The sequence below is a fragment of the Sinohyriopsis cumingii genome, chromosome 19 (genome assembly GCF_028554795.1).
Source record: "Sinohyriopsis cumingii isolate HCF-2022 chromosome 19, ASM2855479v2, whole genome shotgun sequence".
NCBI classification, from domain to species: domain Eukaryota; kingdom Metazoa; phylum Mollusca; class Bivalvia; order Unionida; family Unionidae; genus Sinohyriopsis; species Sinohyriopsis cumingii.
Genome location: NC_142979.1, coordinates 20,172,177 through 20,191,234, shown reverse-complemented (window position 1 = coordinate 20,191,234; position 19,058 = coordinate 20,172,177). Strand labels below are relative to the sequence as shown.

At 31.9% G+C, this 19,058-nt stretch overlaps 1 protein-coding gene across 2 annotated transcripts in view; it reads left to right on the top strand.

Moving 5' to 3' along the window:
- LOC149775240 (uncharacterized) overlaps positions 1–17,281 on the top strand; it is a 143,857-nt gene extending 126,576 nt beyond the window's left edge. The window contains exons 20-30 of one of the 2 annotated variants that reach the window (XM_089944413.1): positions 2,815–2,934; positions 7,919–8,073; positions 8,949–9,084; positions 9,672–9,821; positions 10,309–10,435; positions 10,987–11,060; positions 11,496–11,633; positions 12,166–12,291; positions 12,889–13,040; positions 14,067–14,202; positions 14,600–17,281. In XM_089944413.1, coding sequence (XP_089800539.1) covers positions 2,815–2,934; positions 7,919–8,073; positions 8,949–9,084; positions 9,672–9,821; positions 10,309–10,435; positions 10,987–11,060; positions 11,496–11,633; positions 12,166–12,291; positions 12,889–13,040; positions 14,067–14,202; positions 14,600–14,671 — 1,386 coding nt within the window. In that variant the 3' untranslated portion in view covers positions 14,672–17,281. Of the gene's footprint in view, positions 1–2,814; positions 2,935–7,918; positions 8,074–8,948; positions 9,085–9,671; positions 9,822–10,308; positions 10,436–10,986; positions 11,061–11,495; positions 11,634–12,165; positions 12,292–12,888; positions 13,041–14,066; positions 14,203–14,599 lie in introns of those variants that run through there. The other variant, XM_089944414.1, reaches the window with a different exon arrangement.
- The last annotated feature ends 1,777 nt before the right edge of the window (positions 17,282–19,058 follow it).

Genomic DNA, 19,058 nt, shown 5'->3' with positions numbered 1-19,058 from the left:
TAGCGATATAATGTCGTATCAACAGGAATTATATGTATTATAGAAAATAAGAAATTTTAGTAATGATTTGACATTAATTGGAATGTCATATATAGTTAAGTGAAATTGTCTTTTGCTTACTAGCTAGCAACAACAAGCATGCATTATTTTAATAGCATACTGTGACTACGAATGACTTCCTGGGTATAATAAGTGTCAAAACAAATGTTGACAGAGCAAAGTTAAATTTTGATTGGTAGTTTTAGATTTTAAAATTACCGACTACCCCAGTTTATGCAAGCAACCAGCCACTGTACAATATAATGTCTCTCCACTTGTTGGAAGTGAAATAATCGTACAATAACAACTATACATGTTATGAAAGCCTTGTACATTCATGTGTTAGTAAGAAGTTTTTCCCTGGAAATTGCTTTTTTACTATATCGATTCCCTATTTTAATGATGCCGTTCCAACACTCGACACAAGATGATCCTTGATAATTTCAGATTTTGCTTTCATTTCAATTGATCATATATTCCATTATGTATTTAAGTTTAAATCTTCCGAAATACATCAAGCATTTTCACCTGTTATAGTTTAAAGCGTATATGCTTTCCTTGTGAGCAGAAAGTTCCAATTTATGAAATTATTTTTCGTGTGATCTATCCTGTAAATAATGTGCCATGAAAACAGCGTAATAATCATATTTTATATCTGCTTTTTACTGTTCAATCGCAGCATGTAACTTGCTATAAATATCTTCAACGTTAATAACATATATCATCCTGATATTATCATTAAGGTGTGAAATAGATAAATCATGAAGTTTTACTTTATTCCATTATATCGTGGCCTATTGTAAATATATAACTCATTGACATAACCTGAATAAACAAAATAAAATAATACAAATATTTCGAGTGAATCTATCAATTTTCCAAATTAGTCTTTAATGCTGATAATTAATATGTGTATGACATTTTTGTTCTTGCTTCTAATATCTGCTATGAAATAAAAACATCATGAAAACAAATATATAACTCTTTATCTATCTATATATCTATGTTATATATAGCATAACATTTTGTTTCTATAAGATAAATGTATACACTCGACGCTCGAGAGTTAACGCTGCTGTCTTCAGTATTGATCGTGATGCTATATGTGTCTTCAAAATAAACTTCGTATTTAGTTTCACCTTCCTTCAAATAAGTATTTTCATTTTTTAAATGTGTTGACGTTCTTTGTGGTTTATTTTCTTTCACATTGTGGTCTTTATTAGGTGTATATTATGTGGTCGTTAGCTAACATATTATATTTGTTTGACGGTTAATAAATTGCTACTATCAGATAACCACTACATATCAAACGGTAAACAAATATAAAACACAGATGAACAATTTTACAAGAACATAAAAATAGTCAAGACTATGACTATTGGTTATTATGAAATACATCCAATTGAAACTTTCAACTAGCAGAATATACATTATGTATCTGTCATGAGATAAATCATGGTTTAGGTAGTTGACAGAAAATATGAAATTACACGTTGAAACGTTTGACAAGCAGACAGAGCATAATAAGAGATATACTGCAATACTGCCTAACTGCATTCAATCAACTCAAATTTCATTTCACACCGCGCTCTGCGTATATCAAGAGTCATCACTCTTAAATTTTATACTTTTGCTTGCAAGTGTGTTTAGGGGCTTGGATACGAAATAATTTTCAAATATTTAAATATTTATATAACGTCTCGCTTAAATGGAGCATTAGACTACATTGGAGGACAAAGATCTGGCGTACTGCTTCATAACTTGTTTTGGAATCTGTAATCCATTTTTTAACAATAAAAATATCTCTATCGTCAACTAATACTGATTATGCTATATACTAGCATGCATCGGCAAACATCAACTAGAATTTTGTTTATGTGTGGGCGCAATAGCTGCATCACTTGCCTTAATGTCATGTTATTTTCATTTCTCCGTCATGTTTCTGTAACGTTTACTATTCGACGGTTTTCATTTAAATTGCAATTGTTTATTTTCAATCTAGATGTTCTTTTTGCATCCGTATGTGCTCATTGTTTGTTTCAGTAACTTATAACTTTGGTTAGAATTCATTAATTATCCTACTACCTTTATTTGAAAAGACATTTAATGTGCCAAAGTATTCACGGCGGGAAAACAATTGTTTTTAATTAAAGATATTTATTCATGTGGAATAGAGCTGTATAAAAATAGAGCCTTCATTATTTCAAGGCGATTAAAAGCAAATCAGCTCAAAAGATTATTTCTCAAACAAATGGATGAATATGTATTTTTCAAGCATCACTGATAACCGAATAAAAATATTCTTGCTTTAAGCAAGTTCAAGAGAGAACGTGTGCATTTATTTATTAATTTATTTATTTATTTATTTATTTTTTTATTTACTTATTTATTTATTTATTTATTTATTTTATATGCAAATGTAGAAATTAAAGCTGTCTAATAGAGAAACATGAGCATATAGTGCATATGTATGTTAAATGCTCGTTTTGGAGACATAATTTTAAGAAAGTAAACACTGTATGACTATCACATAAGTTTCATAATACACTAGAACGTCAGAAGCTTGAATTAGTGTGAAACGCAATAAAGCAAGAATAGACAGGAAGGTCATATGAACCAATGATATGTGGGATTTTCTCTAAATATTCTTAAGTCTCCAATCTTATTTTAGGCTTCAAATATTTGTTCAAGAAACCATATGAACTCACAATTGATAAATGCGCACCAAAAGTAATGAAGGAATGCTAAATCGCTCGTTTTCTCACAATATTGCAGCACAAATGTTACCAATACTGGCCATCAGAGGGATCAGTGGAATTTGGCAAAATACATGTCAATATCGTTGATGAAGACATCTGCACTGAATACACAAGTAGATTTTTACAAGTCACGCAGGTACAAAGTTAACTTTAATCTAACCCTATCATCACACTGTATCGTATTTACCATTCCAGGGGGAAAGCAAAGGTACATTATGTCAAATTTCGTAGCTTCAGATTTTTGGAAGCTTGTACACTGTGTCTGGATTTCCAGTATGTACTCAATCTGGATGGATAACTACTGGTATACCTGTTATGGATGTCCTTGCAAGATGCCTCAGTCTCTGGTAATTCACTGCTTTCGAAATACATTGTCGCTACATTCCAGACTACAATTTCAATACCCATATCTAAAAGGTCATATATACTAACCTGTTGAGTCGACGTCCTGCAACATCTGCGAGAATCATCCACACAGTAACTTTATATGTACACATGGTCGACATTATTCAAAATGTATGTTTCATGATCCAGATGATGGATATCTGCACTTTTAACCATTGATACCATTCTTTGATGGATCTGTCCCTTTTTTATCAAAATTGTAAATTCTCTAAACATGTCTTAAGTGCGTGTCCCTATGACAATGAGAATGGTATCCTTTAGTCATAATTTAAATGATTTTCGACATTATAACCATGTACACATTTAATTGACACAAGAAGAATCAACATGTCCACATTTACACGAGCATCCAGCACATACACACTTAGATGGATGAAGAAGTTCGATGTACAATTAAAAAGTGTCCCTTAACAGCAGGTTAGAACGATATGTAGCAAACTGTGTGGTAAAACCTGCAACATTATTTTGTCTAAAGGATTTATAGACACGATACCCTAAAGAAGAATATGCATATTAAGCAAAGGCAGATACAATGAAGACATGGGACTTCACATTTGATGTTAGCTAAAGTTATGACATAGTTTTAAATAGTAATAGTTATAGGTTACTGCATTTGTATGGGAAAATATGAACGAGTTTTTCTGATGGAATACTGCACGACCTTGGGAGTGCAGTATATCCATCCGACAAAACGAGCTCATATTTTCCCAGACAAACATAGTAACCTTTTTATTATATGCTCATTTTATGTTTCTACCTAAGGCTTAATTATATAAAGTAAATACACTACAAGAAACAAAGTAACTGACTGTATGCCGTAATCCAAACTAAATACACAATCACAGATTCATCATTGCACAACAACAACATTATTAATGCGCACATAACTCCGCCCAGATAAATTTGAACTTAGTCGCGCGCTAGACCTACCTTTCGAGATAAAATGACATTTTTGTCTACTTAAAATTGAAATTTGGAGTCATATTTTGAATGAATGCACATTGCAACAACTTTTCCATTTGATCTGGAATGAATAGATTTTGGTGTTTTTTGTCGATTCTACGAAACTTCGTGATTATGGACTGGATTCATCTGTGCAAATTGTACATGAAATACATCGGACTGAAGCAGCAAGGGAGAAGCGTGTTGAAATCTGTAAGTGTTGTCTGTTCTGTCATTGACTATTTGAAATCATAATGTGGGGGAAAAAAAGTCTTTCAATTGCAATTATCAAATTGACGTTATGGAATTTAATGTCTTTTTCATTTTGAGTGCATAAGGAGGATGTATTTGAACTTGGAATATAGTCGAAATAACAGTACACTTTCGAAATGTGTAATCAAGCTTGAGAACTCATTACCTGGCTCATGTAATTCTGATTAGCAGAACTAAGAAAGTACGTTTTAAGGAAATTTGGATGTAAAACTGTAAGTATTTTTTTTTGCCATTCTTATTACCAGCTAAAGGAGACAGTTTATGCCTTGTAACATGCATATTATTAGTAGGTACCCAGCTATTTTACGAAATCCGGCGTCTATCGCCAAATCCGAAACATTTTTTTTCAAAAAAGTTCACTCAGAATGCAGCAAAGCTGCTGGTATGTGGCAGTCCAAGAAATATCTGCTTTAGTTCATTCAGAAACTAATTTAATCAATCAAAACGTGATGCGTACAAAGTAGTTCCTAGTACACTATCGGGCACATGTGTCCTGCACGTGAGTGTAATATGAAGGTATGCAATATCGTAAAATACTGAACGATTCTGTCAATGTAAAGTTAACGGGGGAAAAAAATGAGCATATAATAAACAAAGATTATAAGATACGTTTAACAGATCAGAGGCACCCGAGCATGTTGGAATGTTTCTTTGGTCCAATATGAGCTGCTTGTCAAACGTAGCAGTAGGGAAAAGCTGAAGCTAAATCCAATCCTCTTACCTACGTGCTTTGATACATATAAGTGTGATACCTTGAGCCTTTATAGTTGTGAACATTACTGATTTAGGAAAGTTCGATTTATTTGCATGAACGTAATGAAAGACGTTCCTTAAACCACATGGTCAGGAATGAACGAAAGAGTTCTGGGGATAAAGAGAACTGTTTTGTTATGTTCCTTGACAATATATTTTCGGTATTGTCCGGGTAGGAATTCTAATACCGTAAGGAATTGGCATATCTGTATCCATCATTCTCTCTAAATTGAAAACCCCTGAGCCAGTATCTTTCTTTGCATTATTACATCAACTCTTTGAAATGTGAGCCCCATTTTATTTAAATATAGCTAGTTATTTTTGTTTCATGCTTTATACCACTGTAGGTGTATGCAATACAGTGGTGTGTCGGATTGCGATGTTTAACATCGTGTGGCATTTTCTCTTGTCTGTTTTATTTATGCATTTCACGTAATGTTCTGCAATTATGGCTTTTTATTGCCACAAAATGGCCAAAGTTGTATTGGAACCTTTAATCCAAATAAACACTAATTAACAATTATTAAAATAATCAATATATATTGGTATTTAAATAGCTTCTTAGAAGGCTGTTGAAAGTCTCCAATTCCGGGTGTTCTTAATTGTTCTAAAATGGCACAGGAATCTGAGGATGAATGTCAAATAAAATCATTATCTAAATAAGTCAATAAACGAGTAACCCGACCTTGTTGTCTTGCTCTTTAATATAGGTAATCAGGATATCTTGGCTCATTTTTCATGAAACTCTACTATTGTCAGACGAATTAATCGTGCTTAATTACTTTGTCTATATGCACCGCTGAGATAAAATTATTTAAAAAGACTCTTTCTTCCTATGAATGTTAAACTTTAGCTACGACAAAGACCGTGGGGAGTAAGTATGTTGCCATTGTTGTATTTAATGGTAAAAGTGATTGACACCGATTTTCAGGTTGGATAATACCTTTAAAAATGTCACGTAATTACCATATACTGCAGCAATATTTGTATTTAAATTCTAATCCAAATCACTTAAATTCAGTCTCACGTGTTACATTCTTCAATACTACCTTGCCCCACATCGATATTATTAACCAATGCAAGGCGAAAATAGTGTTTGTATCAGTTTTCCATTGTTTTATTCCATGAATAGGTAAATCTAGAAGACTCGGTAGTCTCATCCTTCATTATTTTGATTTTATCGTTGAAATCGCTGATAGACAAGATATAAGTTTTTTTATACTTCGTACCATACTTTAATTTGCGTTTAATATTTGTTTCATATTACATTGTTTCTTCTCATTTTTAAATCATTTGTCTTAAGCAAAACTGACAAAATATTAAAATTCATAGTTATCTTATTATATAAGTCGGTAATAAAAGTACAAAAATATAATTCATTATATTTTTATTTATTTGGTTCCTTTGTTTAATTTTATTATTTAATTAATTCTGTAACTATTCTGAATTCTGTTGTTTGTCAAATATTTCTTTACATTTTCCATATCACTCTCTAATGCATTATGTTCACAATTTATCTGCTGTTCAATTAGCAAGTATTATGGAATGTTTGTCGGCACGATAGTTCACAAAAATGTATTACCTTTAATGTTGTTCATTTTTAAATGATTCTGCCAAACCTGTAAATCAAACTTTGTTATATGTCTAATGAGAGCGTAAATACCGTAATATATTACCTAAATGAATTAATTTGCAGCTTGTGTGCAAGAATATTTTAGAAAGTAATATGGTTTTACACATGTTTTTGATATATCGTTTAAGTTGAACATTATCGTGAGTTGAAAGACTAGGATAAGGTGCAGTCCTTTCAATTTCTTACCCTAAATTACATCATTGTGATGCCAGAAATATTCATACATCAGCTAAATTAAAGGTTTGGCACTTTTACAGTCATTGGTATGTATTAATTGTTTTTCTTTTTGCCTATTCCCATTGTTTATATTCATGGGCCCACATATATTTTCAGCACCTTAACACGTGGTTTCTATATCTTACCTCAGGCTAAGTTTACTGTACCCAAACAATGTTTATTGGAAAATGTTTCTATTATCACAGTTTCCAAGCCAAAGAAGCACTCTTCTAATATAGTACCTTACAAACAGTTGTCTATCATCCGACTAGACTGTATAGGGCGCATCGTTTATCTTACTTTATCCCGATCCGATCCATCTATCTATCTATCTATCTATATATCCATCCATCCATCCATATATATATATATATATATATATATATATATATATATATATATATATATATATATATATATATATATATATATATATATATATATATATATATAAAAGAAGACAAAAGAAGTGTCATGGTAACAAAAAGGGCCGAGCTATTATTACAAGAAATATGTCGCCATTGTAACATGTGAAAAAGCATTGTTTTATAGAACACTCACTAAAAGTCTTCAGATTTTTACTTTCTTATAAATGATATCAAGTAAAAGGCGAATCATGAAGACCTGTTCAATATTTACTAATATTGGGCTGCCTTTTGTATGATTTTAGCTTAAAGCCATTTAACTGAGAAAACAATCTTGCATACGTCTTGGTGCCATTGAGTGGTTTTACTCACTTGGTACTATATCGGATAATTATCAGCTTAACAAATCGTACAACTTTACAAGATTTCCAAATTATAGAAAAAAGGACAAAATTTGAGTGCATATCTCCACTAAAAAAAAGCATGGCATCGGGCATGTTCAAATATGAAAAAGATCTAACTATTTTAACCAGACAGAGCCCAGAGAACAAAAGATGGTGGTGCAATTCCATTTTACGGCGTGGCTGGACAGAGATGTTCCGGATTCACCTGCCAGTCTACTACAGTTCTTGAACAAAGTGCGCCAAACGGATCCTCAAAATGAATCACCAACCCTCGTGCATTGCAGGTTAAGTACACTTAATTTATAGCTGACGTCACACATGTGCACATATTACTTTCCATTGAACTCATTTCTTGCCATGGGTAGATGATATGGTGAATTATTGCAACAAAACGCATTAAATAAACTAATCTGAGTTACAATTAAATGATTTTGAGTCAAACAAATATAATCATATTAAACGTGTCACGAATATATATATATATATATGTGTGTGTGTGTGTGTGTATACACAATTTTACTGACTCTTTCCTGTAATATACTAAATGTACTATTCATATTAAGTTATACCACAACAGATTAACCAAAAGATGGCATGTGTATTAAGAGTGGAGATAATTCTGACATTGAAATAGACCAAAAGCACCACTGGTAAGTTATTTTTAAAACATGGATTTATTCATTCCAAAGAAATAGGGAATAACAAAAACATCGAAGGATAACTTTATTACTAATCACTGCGTCGGGGCAATGTCTGGGCAACAACAACGTTATGACACAATATGTTCTGTATACAGTATGCACATTATAAGTACCATATTTTAAAACAAAGCAATACATTTCTTGTTCATCTCTGAGCATAAGTGTTTTGTGGATGCTAGCTTTATGTTTCTGATATTATTTTTACCTTGCAGGATCCAGTCTACTTAAACTTATATGGTATTACATTTTATGAACAAAAGTATATTGATACTGAGATACTGAGAGAAAGTGAAACTTGTATTACACTTTTTTTAAAAAACACTGCTACATGTCTGAACAGAAACAATGTCAATTATTAAATTTGTAACGTTCGGATGTATACATCTTGGGTGTCCTTCGTTCTTATAAGTCTTTGAATTTTGAATATTTCTTTATCTTTTGCTAATTAAATGTTACAGCGCTGGCATAGGACGGACTGGAACCTACATTGCCATTGACTATCTGTATGAGGAGGGCACTGCAGCGGGATCAATACATGTATTTGACTGTGTTAATGATCTGAGAAGACAAAGGGTTGGAATGGTGCAAAATGCGGTACTAATTACTTTGCACAAGAAAACGTTTCGCCACAAAGACAATTTTGAACGATATTGTCTTGTTTTAAAATATAAAACACATTCATTTACTTATTTCAATATGCTTGCATTATTCCTTATTATGAAGAGGAACACATAATATACTTTAGTACATTCACTGAGAAGCTTATCCAAAAAATGGAGCTTGCGCAATCGGAGAACTCGATTTTACGAAGCGTTTCATTACCCAGAGTTCTTTTAAACAAACACTCTTTCACGCCGATATCTTCTGTAATGAAACCTGAAGGAGTTAGTCTTACTTAAATCATCTTTTGAATTGAAAACTATTCTTTTGCCATGAATATATGTGTATTTATTACTATTTAAAAAATGACGGAAGTTATCTATTTTAGCTTTTCAAATTTGGTCAAGATCAATGAAAATCCACACTGAGACCAATGTATATAATGCTTACTAAAGTACAATGACACAAGCAATGTAAATTGCAAAATTCATTAATATACAAATACTAGCAAAACGTTATATTTATGTTCAGTGTGAGACATGGAAAGAGGTTTCAGCCACAATTGTATATCCATCTTGTAGGAACAATATCTCTATATACATGAAGTACTGGTTGAGGCATTAGTAAGATCCGGAAAAAGAGTTGATGCCGATGAGTTCCCAAAATACTATCAGCAGATGAAGGAGATTGATCCTACAAAAGAGCAGAGCAAGATTCAGTTAGAGTTTGATGTAGGTGTACATCATATGTAATAGAGAGTAGCGACAGACATACAGAAAATCGGAGTGGGTGATGTCGACGAATATTGTATACATTACTTGTTTATTTATTTATTTATTTATTTGTATTATAATTCTGACCAATACTCCTTTTCAAATTCGTGGCTTACTTGGTTATGTAAATAAAATATTAAAAATAATATTACGAACTATATTCTGCTTGAAACCTAAGACGTAACAAGCATTCGTCAAACGTATTTTACTATATATTGGTAAAAACTAAGTCCATATAGATAGTCTTTTCATTTCTGGGTATTCGGTAGGTCAAAATATGGATTACATACTATCCATTGTTAGTTCCCCTGCATGTATACTGGCCTTATTGATTAATCGTTATTTGTATAATTGATATCAGAAAAAACGTACAAACATTCGATCAAACGTGTTTATTCCACGTTTTACTTTAATACAATATTGTATGAGATGATTTCATGTGCAGAGTTTGCAAAACAAAGGACCGTTGGATCTAGAACAGGTTCTATCAAAGGTCAATGTAGAAGACGAATATGCCTCTGCAAAACTACCAGAAAACAGGATGAAGAACAGATACTGCAATATAGTGCCGTGTAAGTCATAGTTTTTATGTGTAGACCCTTACAAGCACGTATAAATACATTACCTTATGAAATATTGTAGTTGCAAAATCATTACCAATTTGTAATATGTTACCAAAGAGGCATGTCTTGCTTCAACCATTATGACTTACTACTTCCTATTCTAATTCTCGGTGAAAAGACAAAATTTAAATTTTCTTGCATTGCCAGAGTACTCTACTCATGATGTTAACGTAAGAATAGATAAATGAGGATCACAGAAATTGGAAATGAGGATAACCATCCTATTTCCTTTCGTACGTGATTTAGTATATCCATCACGAAACTTTGCATATAGGTTACCGACGTATTGACAATCTGTAAAAGTGGTACGATTTTGGAACTCTTGACATGGGGTCCCTGGCATAGGATTAAAAGGTCAAATATGCAAGACTTGCGTAATAATATGAATATCACGGATTGTTAGGGGGTCTTGAGGAAAGAATAAAAATGTGTTGGAATTTGCCATGGATAGAAGTAGTTTTTATATTATTATTATTATTATTATTATTATTATTATTTAGCAAGAAAATACCGCCCCTTCCTATCAAGCTACGTTTTGGGTTGTAACAACTACATCAATGGCCTATGCCTGCCGGTAAGGAAAAAGTAGATTGTTCAATATCGTTTTCGTTTGTAAATAAACTCGTGATTATATAACTGCTGATTATCAAATCCATTGCTAAAGCATTGGGTACCTCATTACAGAATTATTGTCAAAGCGTATATCAGACATAAGAAGGAACGACCGTATTCAAAACATGCATGTTTTCCAAGTGTGATGTGTTCCTTACTTAAAATTAATGACTTTGTTCCATCTTAACAATAACATTTCTTAAATCATATGTATTGTGCATGACGGATCATATATATATATATATATATATATATATATATATATATATATATATATATATATATATATATATATATATATATATATATATATATATATATATATATTGGATATTGATTCAACGATTTATATTTTACATGCTGATGAAACTATTGTACTTCATACATTGGACTGTAGACTAGAAAGAACAAAAACGGCCTGTTACTGACACAAACACCTCTGCCAGCCACTGTGGTTGACTTCTGGAGACTTATTTTTGAATATGAGGTGGAGACATTAGTTTCGTTTCATGACGACAACCTCACGGGGGAAAAGGTAAATAATACTATTGTTTTTATGTCCTTAGTTTCTTGACTTCATATAAGATTAAACAACACCCACTTTTATAATTTAAAAAAAAATTCTTCTCTCTCGTATATGCAGACAACAATGAGAGACTTTATTCGCTACATTGATTACAAATGCAAACGAGGAAACATTTACAAATCTCGACATAAAGAAATCCCAATATTCACACTTGTAGACCTTTTTTATTATTCTATTTTCCCTCCGGGAGTTTGTGCAATATATGCAATAGTTTACCATATGTTGCTCTGAACAAATATATCCAGGCCCATATTGAATTGTACAAAAGTTAGCTTCATTTGACTAATGCTGATCTGAATTTACCTTTCCTGATCATTCATACACTACAACAAATCGACCAAAGTCAGCAGGGAAATGTACAATCCATAAGGCTGTTATCTATAAGAAAATAATGAATTGGACATGTGGTTTGAGAATATATAGCAATGTTCAGATTTTGTAGTCTTACAGGTTATAAATCCATTTTGTTTCTGTGTTTTAGATAGGCAATTACTGGCCTATAGGAGATACAAATTGTCAAGTTGGCCCATTTACTGTGACAACTGTATCTGAGACAAGGAAAAGCACTCATTTCGAGAGGGTGTTGCAGGCTTCCAAGTCAGGAGAGGTAAAAAAGGAAACGAAAATCCACTTATTCACTAAACTATATGTTATCAAATGCAGTGATTTCAATTTACATTTACAATTTGTACCACATTTTCCATGGACTCTGTGTATCACCTAATTTAGTCAAAGGATCATCAAACCAGTATCATGCCGAGAAAATGGGCGTTAAATGTCTTTCTCAAGATCTCGCTCATCCAGACGATTCAGACTGACCTGGAAGGGAATCGAATACGCCTAGATTACGAGTCTTACGCTCTTCCATCTGATCGACCACGACTTGATGCTTTGTTTGGACGGTAGTGAAAATCCATGTTAATGTTTCTTTATAATATCTTTTATTTCATATTAACAGTGTGAATTATATTTTAATATGTTGAGAATCCTAATTAGTTATACACAAACATTAATGCAAATGTCTGGAAGCAAACGCAATATATTAAATATTCAAAAATTATAATTACTACTGACGAATGCTGTTCATAAATCAATTTACCCATGTGTTCGTAAATAAAGTTAATAGTTTATATAGACACTATTTAAGGTATGCAAATACATTTATAATTTTATCATATTTTTATGTCTTATTTCTTCTTTTAAGGAGAGATCCTTGAAAGTAAAGCAATTCGTTTGCAATTTGTGGAAATCCCCAAAGACAACTCCAGGCAGTGCACGCTTATTTTTAAACTTTCTCGAGGATGTGGAGGATTGGCAACGCCAATCAGAACATCGACCCATAATAGTTCATTGTTTGTAAGTAAATTTATATGGGCATCGAAAGGGTTAAATATGGAAAAATTGTCGAACTAGGTTTGCAAAAAATGAACAGATTTATATCCAATGCTAGCACACTCGTTTATTTCCTACGCACATTTTACTATTCAATGCATGAAAACTCGTCCATATACAACGTACATTATACTATCAAATGCTAGAAAACTCGTCCATATAATACACACATTTTACTATCCAACGCTAGAGACTAGCATTTTTGAGAAGTGATCAAGTGTTCTCGTATCCTCTTATTGCAGGGTTTTCATTATAAAGAATGATTTATATCAGAGGTATAATATCTTGGTTTATTCGTAATTATGTCTCTTCGAGAAAGCATTGCTGGTGATGATTTCGTTAGCGCTTATCACTTTTTAAGAAGGCATGGTAACACAATTTAGCCTAAATAAATGATGTATGCAAAACGATGTAATGATATTATAATGTTAATATTGCATCTATGAGTAACGCAATGTAAGTCATTAAAATTGCGTTTGTGGTTAATACTGTTCATGAAGTAACATTTATGTAATAGCTACAAAACCAAAATATACCCATGGAGTTAGTTACTTCTTAAAATTTGACATTCACATAGTTAAGAGACAAAGTAATCCAAATCTGCAAAATATTTTATATGTTGGCGAGCATTTGCTTGGCCTATTCTAGGTTGAATTTATGTCCCAAGACAGTTATACAGATTGCTATGGAAAAAACACCTGTCACTAATTCTCTATAAAGCAGTAACTGAATGAAAGATCAGGACCTTCTCTTATCAAGTGCGCAAAGAAAGCGCTTTATTAATGAGTGAATCTTATATATATATATATATATATATATATATATATATATATATATATATATATATATATATAACCGTATGAAAATTAAAAGTGAATCGCAAAGGTTTGCATCATTCTTTGTTATCAACGAAATTTTAGAGCTAAATTTATGTACTCGGATGTTAATCAAAGTAACTACCATGGGTAAGTGCTACCTATATTTTCACAGAAACGGTGCGGAACGCAGTGGTCTATTTTGTGTTCTATGGTGTATTCTTGAGAGAGTCAAGGTTGACAGGGTGGTGGCCATCCGGTCTGTTGTCAAGCAAATGCGCGTTCGAAGACAGCAAATTATTCCAAACTTTGTAAGAAACTTAATTTAAATCTCATTAAATACACAAATGCTTTTACCATATTGTCTTCGTTTATATTCCATTATTTTTTAAGATTCTTTTTATAGAACTAAACCATACCAAAATATCCTTGTAGATGCATTATATCTATGAATCTGATCCAATTCTTTAATTACAGCATCAATGTACATGTCGGTATTAATTTCATATATTACTTTATGCTCACACAATAATAATACATTTACTGTGTTATAATTAAGCATGCTTAAATTGTGTTAGAAAATTCGGAATTTCAATTAACAAAACTGTCATTCATAATGGTAAAATACCAGGACATCGTCACATAACATCTCCTTTCTATCCCTTGACATCCCGTTAATTGATTAGTATGGTATCAATCTATTTTCAGGCTCAATACCAATTCTGCCATGACGTCATCCTTGAGTACCTGACAAACTTCGTCACGTACACTAATATTTGACCACGACAACCTTCTCGGGTTCATTAGTGAGCAAACAAACATACGCATCGATGTCAAGAGAAATAGACGAGATGTACATGCATCAGATTACCTTAAATATGTACTTAACGTCAAAAAATTAATACGGAATTCATAAACATAGGACTATTATACGCATTGATTACTTTGACTATGAGTTTTACATTTTCATACTATTACAGTAAGTACCTCTATCTTTATGTTCAAATACAAATTTCTAATGTTATATATTTATGTTATCGTTATATGTAGGTGCTAGTATAATCCAATGGTGCAAACCTATATTATTTAAATTACATTGTTACTAATTATTATATAATCCAATGGTGCAAACCTATATTATTTAAATTACATAGTTAATAATTATTATATAATCCAATGGTGCAAACCTGTATTATTTAAATTACATTGTTACTAATTATTATATAATCCAATGGTGCAAACCTATATTATTTAAATTACATAGTTAATAATTATTATATAATCCAATGGTGCAAACCTATATTATTTAAATTACATTGTTACTAATTATTATATAATCCAATGGTGCAAACCTGAATTATTTAAATTACATAGTTAATAATTATTATATAATCCAATGGTGCAAACCTGTATTATTTAAATTAAATTGTTACTAATTATTATATAATCCAATGGTGCAAACCTATATTATTTAAATTACATTGTTACTAATTATTATCAAATTTTGTGCACGTTTCAGCATTTATGTGTTGTATCTATTTAGTTTTATCTGTTGTAAACAGGCTTGTTTAGATAGATACAAAATCCGTCATATACTGCAGATCTCTTAATTATGTCTAATAATCGAAAGATAACTGCCATATTATTGATGAAAACGTTTTAAACACCTTTATTTCTGTATAAAATATAAATAAGGATACATTGATCTTTCGAAAATAATTAGTATCTCTTCTAGAGTGAAAGTAAATGTCTCATAATGACATCGAAAACACTTTTGATGCACGTAATATTACTAATATTTAATTTATTTTGCAACAAAGACACGATTATGGGTGCTTTCAAAACGTAACGATAGTTGTTGGCATTAATCTAAGAAAACATTCCTTAAGGTTCATTAAGCAAACAGAACATTTATAAACATAATCTTGAAATACGTTCTTTTGGTTGTGTCCACTTATTACCCTCACTGATACGTGATACCCTCAGCCTGTGATATAGTTTCTCAGTCTGTCCATATATCCGTAATTCTGTATTGTTCTAAACCAATGCGGGAAAATCCATCGACCGTCGTATGTATTTTTTCCGCATTGCAGCTATCTGAACAACTGGTATAACTTTGGCTGCTTCCAATAAGGTCCATGCGATATACTCATGATGATTTTGTTAGGTGTGTTTGACAGAACATTATACATGCAGTTATATTAGGTATACAATTAATATATTCAACATATTTATCTTAGCGAGCATCTGGTCAGGTTCTTTGAGACTGAGGTGCAGATCAAATCGTTTGCATAGTTTCATAAAAAGTGTGTGTATTTGCAACGATGAGCATTTGAAAGAAGGTATAAATAGTTGATTTCTGAATGTTAAGACGTTAGATGAATGATAATATCTAGTCATTGTCATAGTTATTATACTGGTAGTTATGGTCCCTAACCACCACTTTCAGCTATTCCAATGTTATTTATTTTTTGCAGAGCTGCATCATAAGAAAACATTCAAAAGTAGTAGTAATTACGGGTTTACTGTCGTGAACTCATTATTCATCTTATTGCTTAATATTCTATAACAAAAATACATGGAATTGCCATTATGGAAAATTTCCAGTCACATTTTTTTATAACTTTAAATTTTGTCTGGTTTCCATGCTTAGAAATAATTAAAATTTGATCCGCGAACTTTTCTTGCAACACGGATAATGCATAATGTGCCAACAAAGCACAATAGAGATCCTAGATAAAGGGAGATAATACCGACAATCAGCCTCCTCGTTCGATTGTGTATGATTATGTATAAAACTAATATTTTTCTTGAGGATTGTTATAATGTCCTTAATTTAAGCCTGTTAGTATCTAAGGGAGTTTTGTTTCGCTTCTGAACACTGAAGAATGTAAGTATGTTCAAAACATGTGTTGACATCATAACAATTAAGTAGTATGCATGTCTTTAATATAATATTAAAGAATATCCAAACCTTAGAAAATAATAGTAGTGTTATGTGTCAGACATGCGCAGTGATGTTTATTCACATTTTATTCACTTGTGAAAGATGAGTACAATGGCTGATTTGTTCTTCTAGCAGTTTATATGATAAGTAGTTAAAAGGATGCCGCATTATGAATTCAACCACTTACTTGACTTAGATGCTGCATTAAACTTGTATGCACATTCCTGGCTTAATACTAAAACATTACTCAAAAATAAACATAAACATCTGCTTTTAGTACGGTCATGGGACCTTGGATGGAGACCAAGCGGCCGCCATTAACAATCTATGAGTCAATATAAATGAGATTAATAGTCTATTATAAGTATCCGACTAACGTGTAGCTAGTGCAAATGTTTCTGAAAGTTTTGTGTGTGTGAAAAACAAGATATTTTCAAAGACAACGAATATGTGTGCACATTCTTTATTACATTTTTTTATACTCTTACATTTCTGTTTTCAAGCAAGAACTGACATCCAGCTTTCCTCCCATGGATGCATACATACCTTTATGCATAAATCTATATAAAAATATAGTTCATATATTTAGCTATAACAACATACACACCTATAAGCATAAACATGTACCTATGTATATTATTACGATTATTTGGTTTTAAAGCAAGTAACGGACAAGATCGACCAACAAAGGAACAGACGTTCAAATTTTAAATGAAATCTAAGTGGCAGATGTTATATTAATTTCCCATTATTGGCATATTATAAATTAAGAATTCTGCAAATATATAACCGTTATGGAAAGTGAATATACAAACGTTAGGTAAAGAAGAAACTTAATGTTCGAGACAGGATGCGAAAAGAAAAAGAACATCAAACAAAATTGAATAATTGGATGGCTAAAGAAAGGAACAGTCAAGAACAGAATAAAGCGTTCTGCAGAAAACAATGACGAACAGATCAACGTTGATGGAAAGAGCAAGAAAGAAAAAATAGATCAAAAGATAACAATATGCTGATAAAGAAATAAACAATGTCAAAGAACATATTTTTTAAGGCGATATAGCAATGAAGGGGCGAAAATGTCAAGTCAACATAAAGTATCCACTGTTCGATGCATGAAATACTTATGTGCTCCATTTCACGGAAAATAGCATAATCTTCCAATCCATTTAAGTGCAAAGAACCTTTCTGCAATATAATACCATATTGATATGATTGTCTTCTCTTTTCCGCCGCTCCATATTAAGTGTTCATAGGATGGCTTCCACACTAACCTAAAGAGGGTAATAACAGTTTTATTAGAAGCTTCTACTATAATAATCTACGCCGTGTTAATGTTAAAGATGCTCATTTTTCTCCCCTTCGTAGTAATCAACCGATTACGAGGCTCAGATGAAGAAAGAAAAATATTCTATGGCTCTCTGTAGTGTTTTCTTTGTTTTAATGCTTATAGTCCAAAGCACTACTATCAGCGCCCATCGTATATAGGGCCACTAAAAACTGGTAAGTCGAGATAGCAAACCCCCCGACAACTATCCATGAGCAGAAATGTTATTTCCTGTATGAAACAATTCAAACCTAGAAGACCACGAGAATAAGAAATATGAATTAAATTAAGTGTGATTTGATATGTTTAAATCAAGTTTATCCGACTCTAAACAGCATAGACAATGTCGTCGCTGGTGAAATAGAAGATATATGACAAAACAGAAAATTATATAATGCAAGCGAAGAGAGAGTGATATGGAAATATAATAGAAAAGTCAAAGCTTTAAAAACTGCAAACATTTTAATTGGAGAATCTTAAATTAAATGTTTTACTCTGTTCTATTTTCGTTTTTTGTTTGCTTTAAAGACATAATTAACGGGAGCTCCTTGAACAACATTAATTGCTGTTATTGTTATTAAAGGTACAAATTCACTGACTGCGAAGTATCCAGTACTTATTTATCACATCTGCAGTAATGAAAGCCAGTAAATTATCTTATTCTATTTCTTTTGACGTGATCTTCGTTCACCTCTGTAATTCTTTTAAGTCACGAATGGACAGAAACTTACTGGAATTATATTACTGTGATGCAACAAAAGATTCTTGATGCAACACCACGATACAGGCCATTTTAAGCCCATCAACGCCGTTGGCGATGGATTTAATATGGCTTTTTATCTTTTTATCTCTTTGCTGAGGACCTTGAACGCCGCAGCACATTTGGCTCCCTT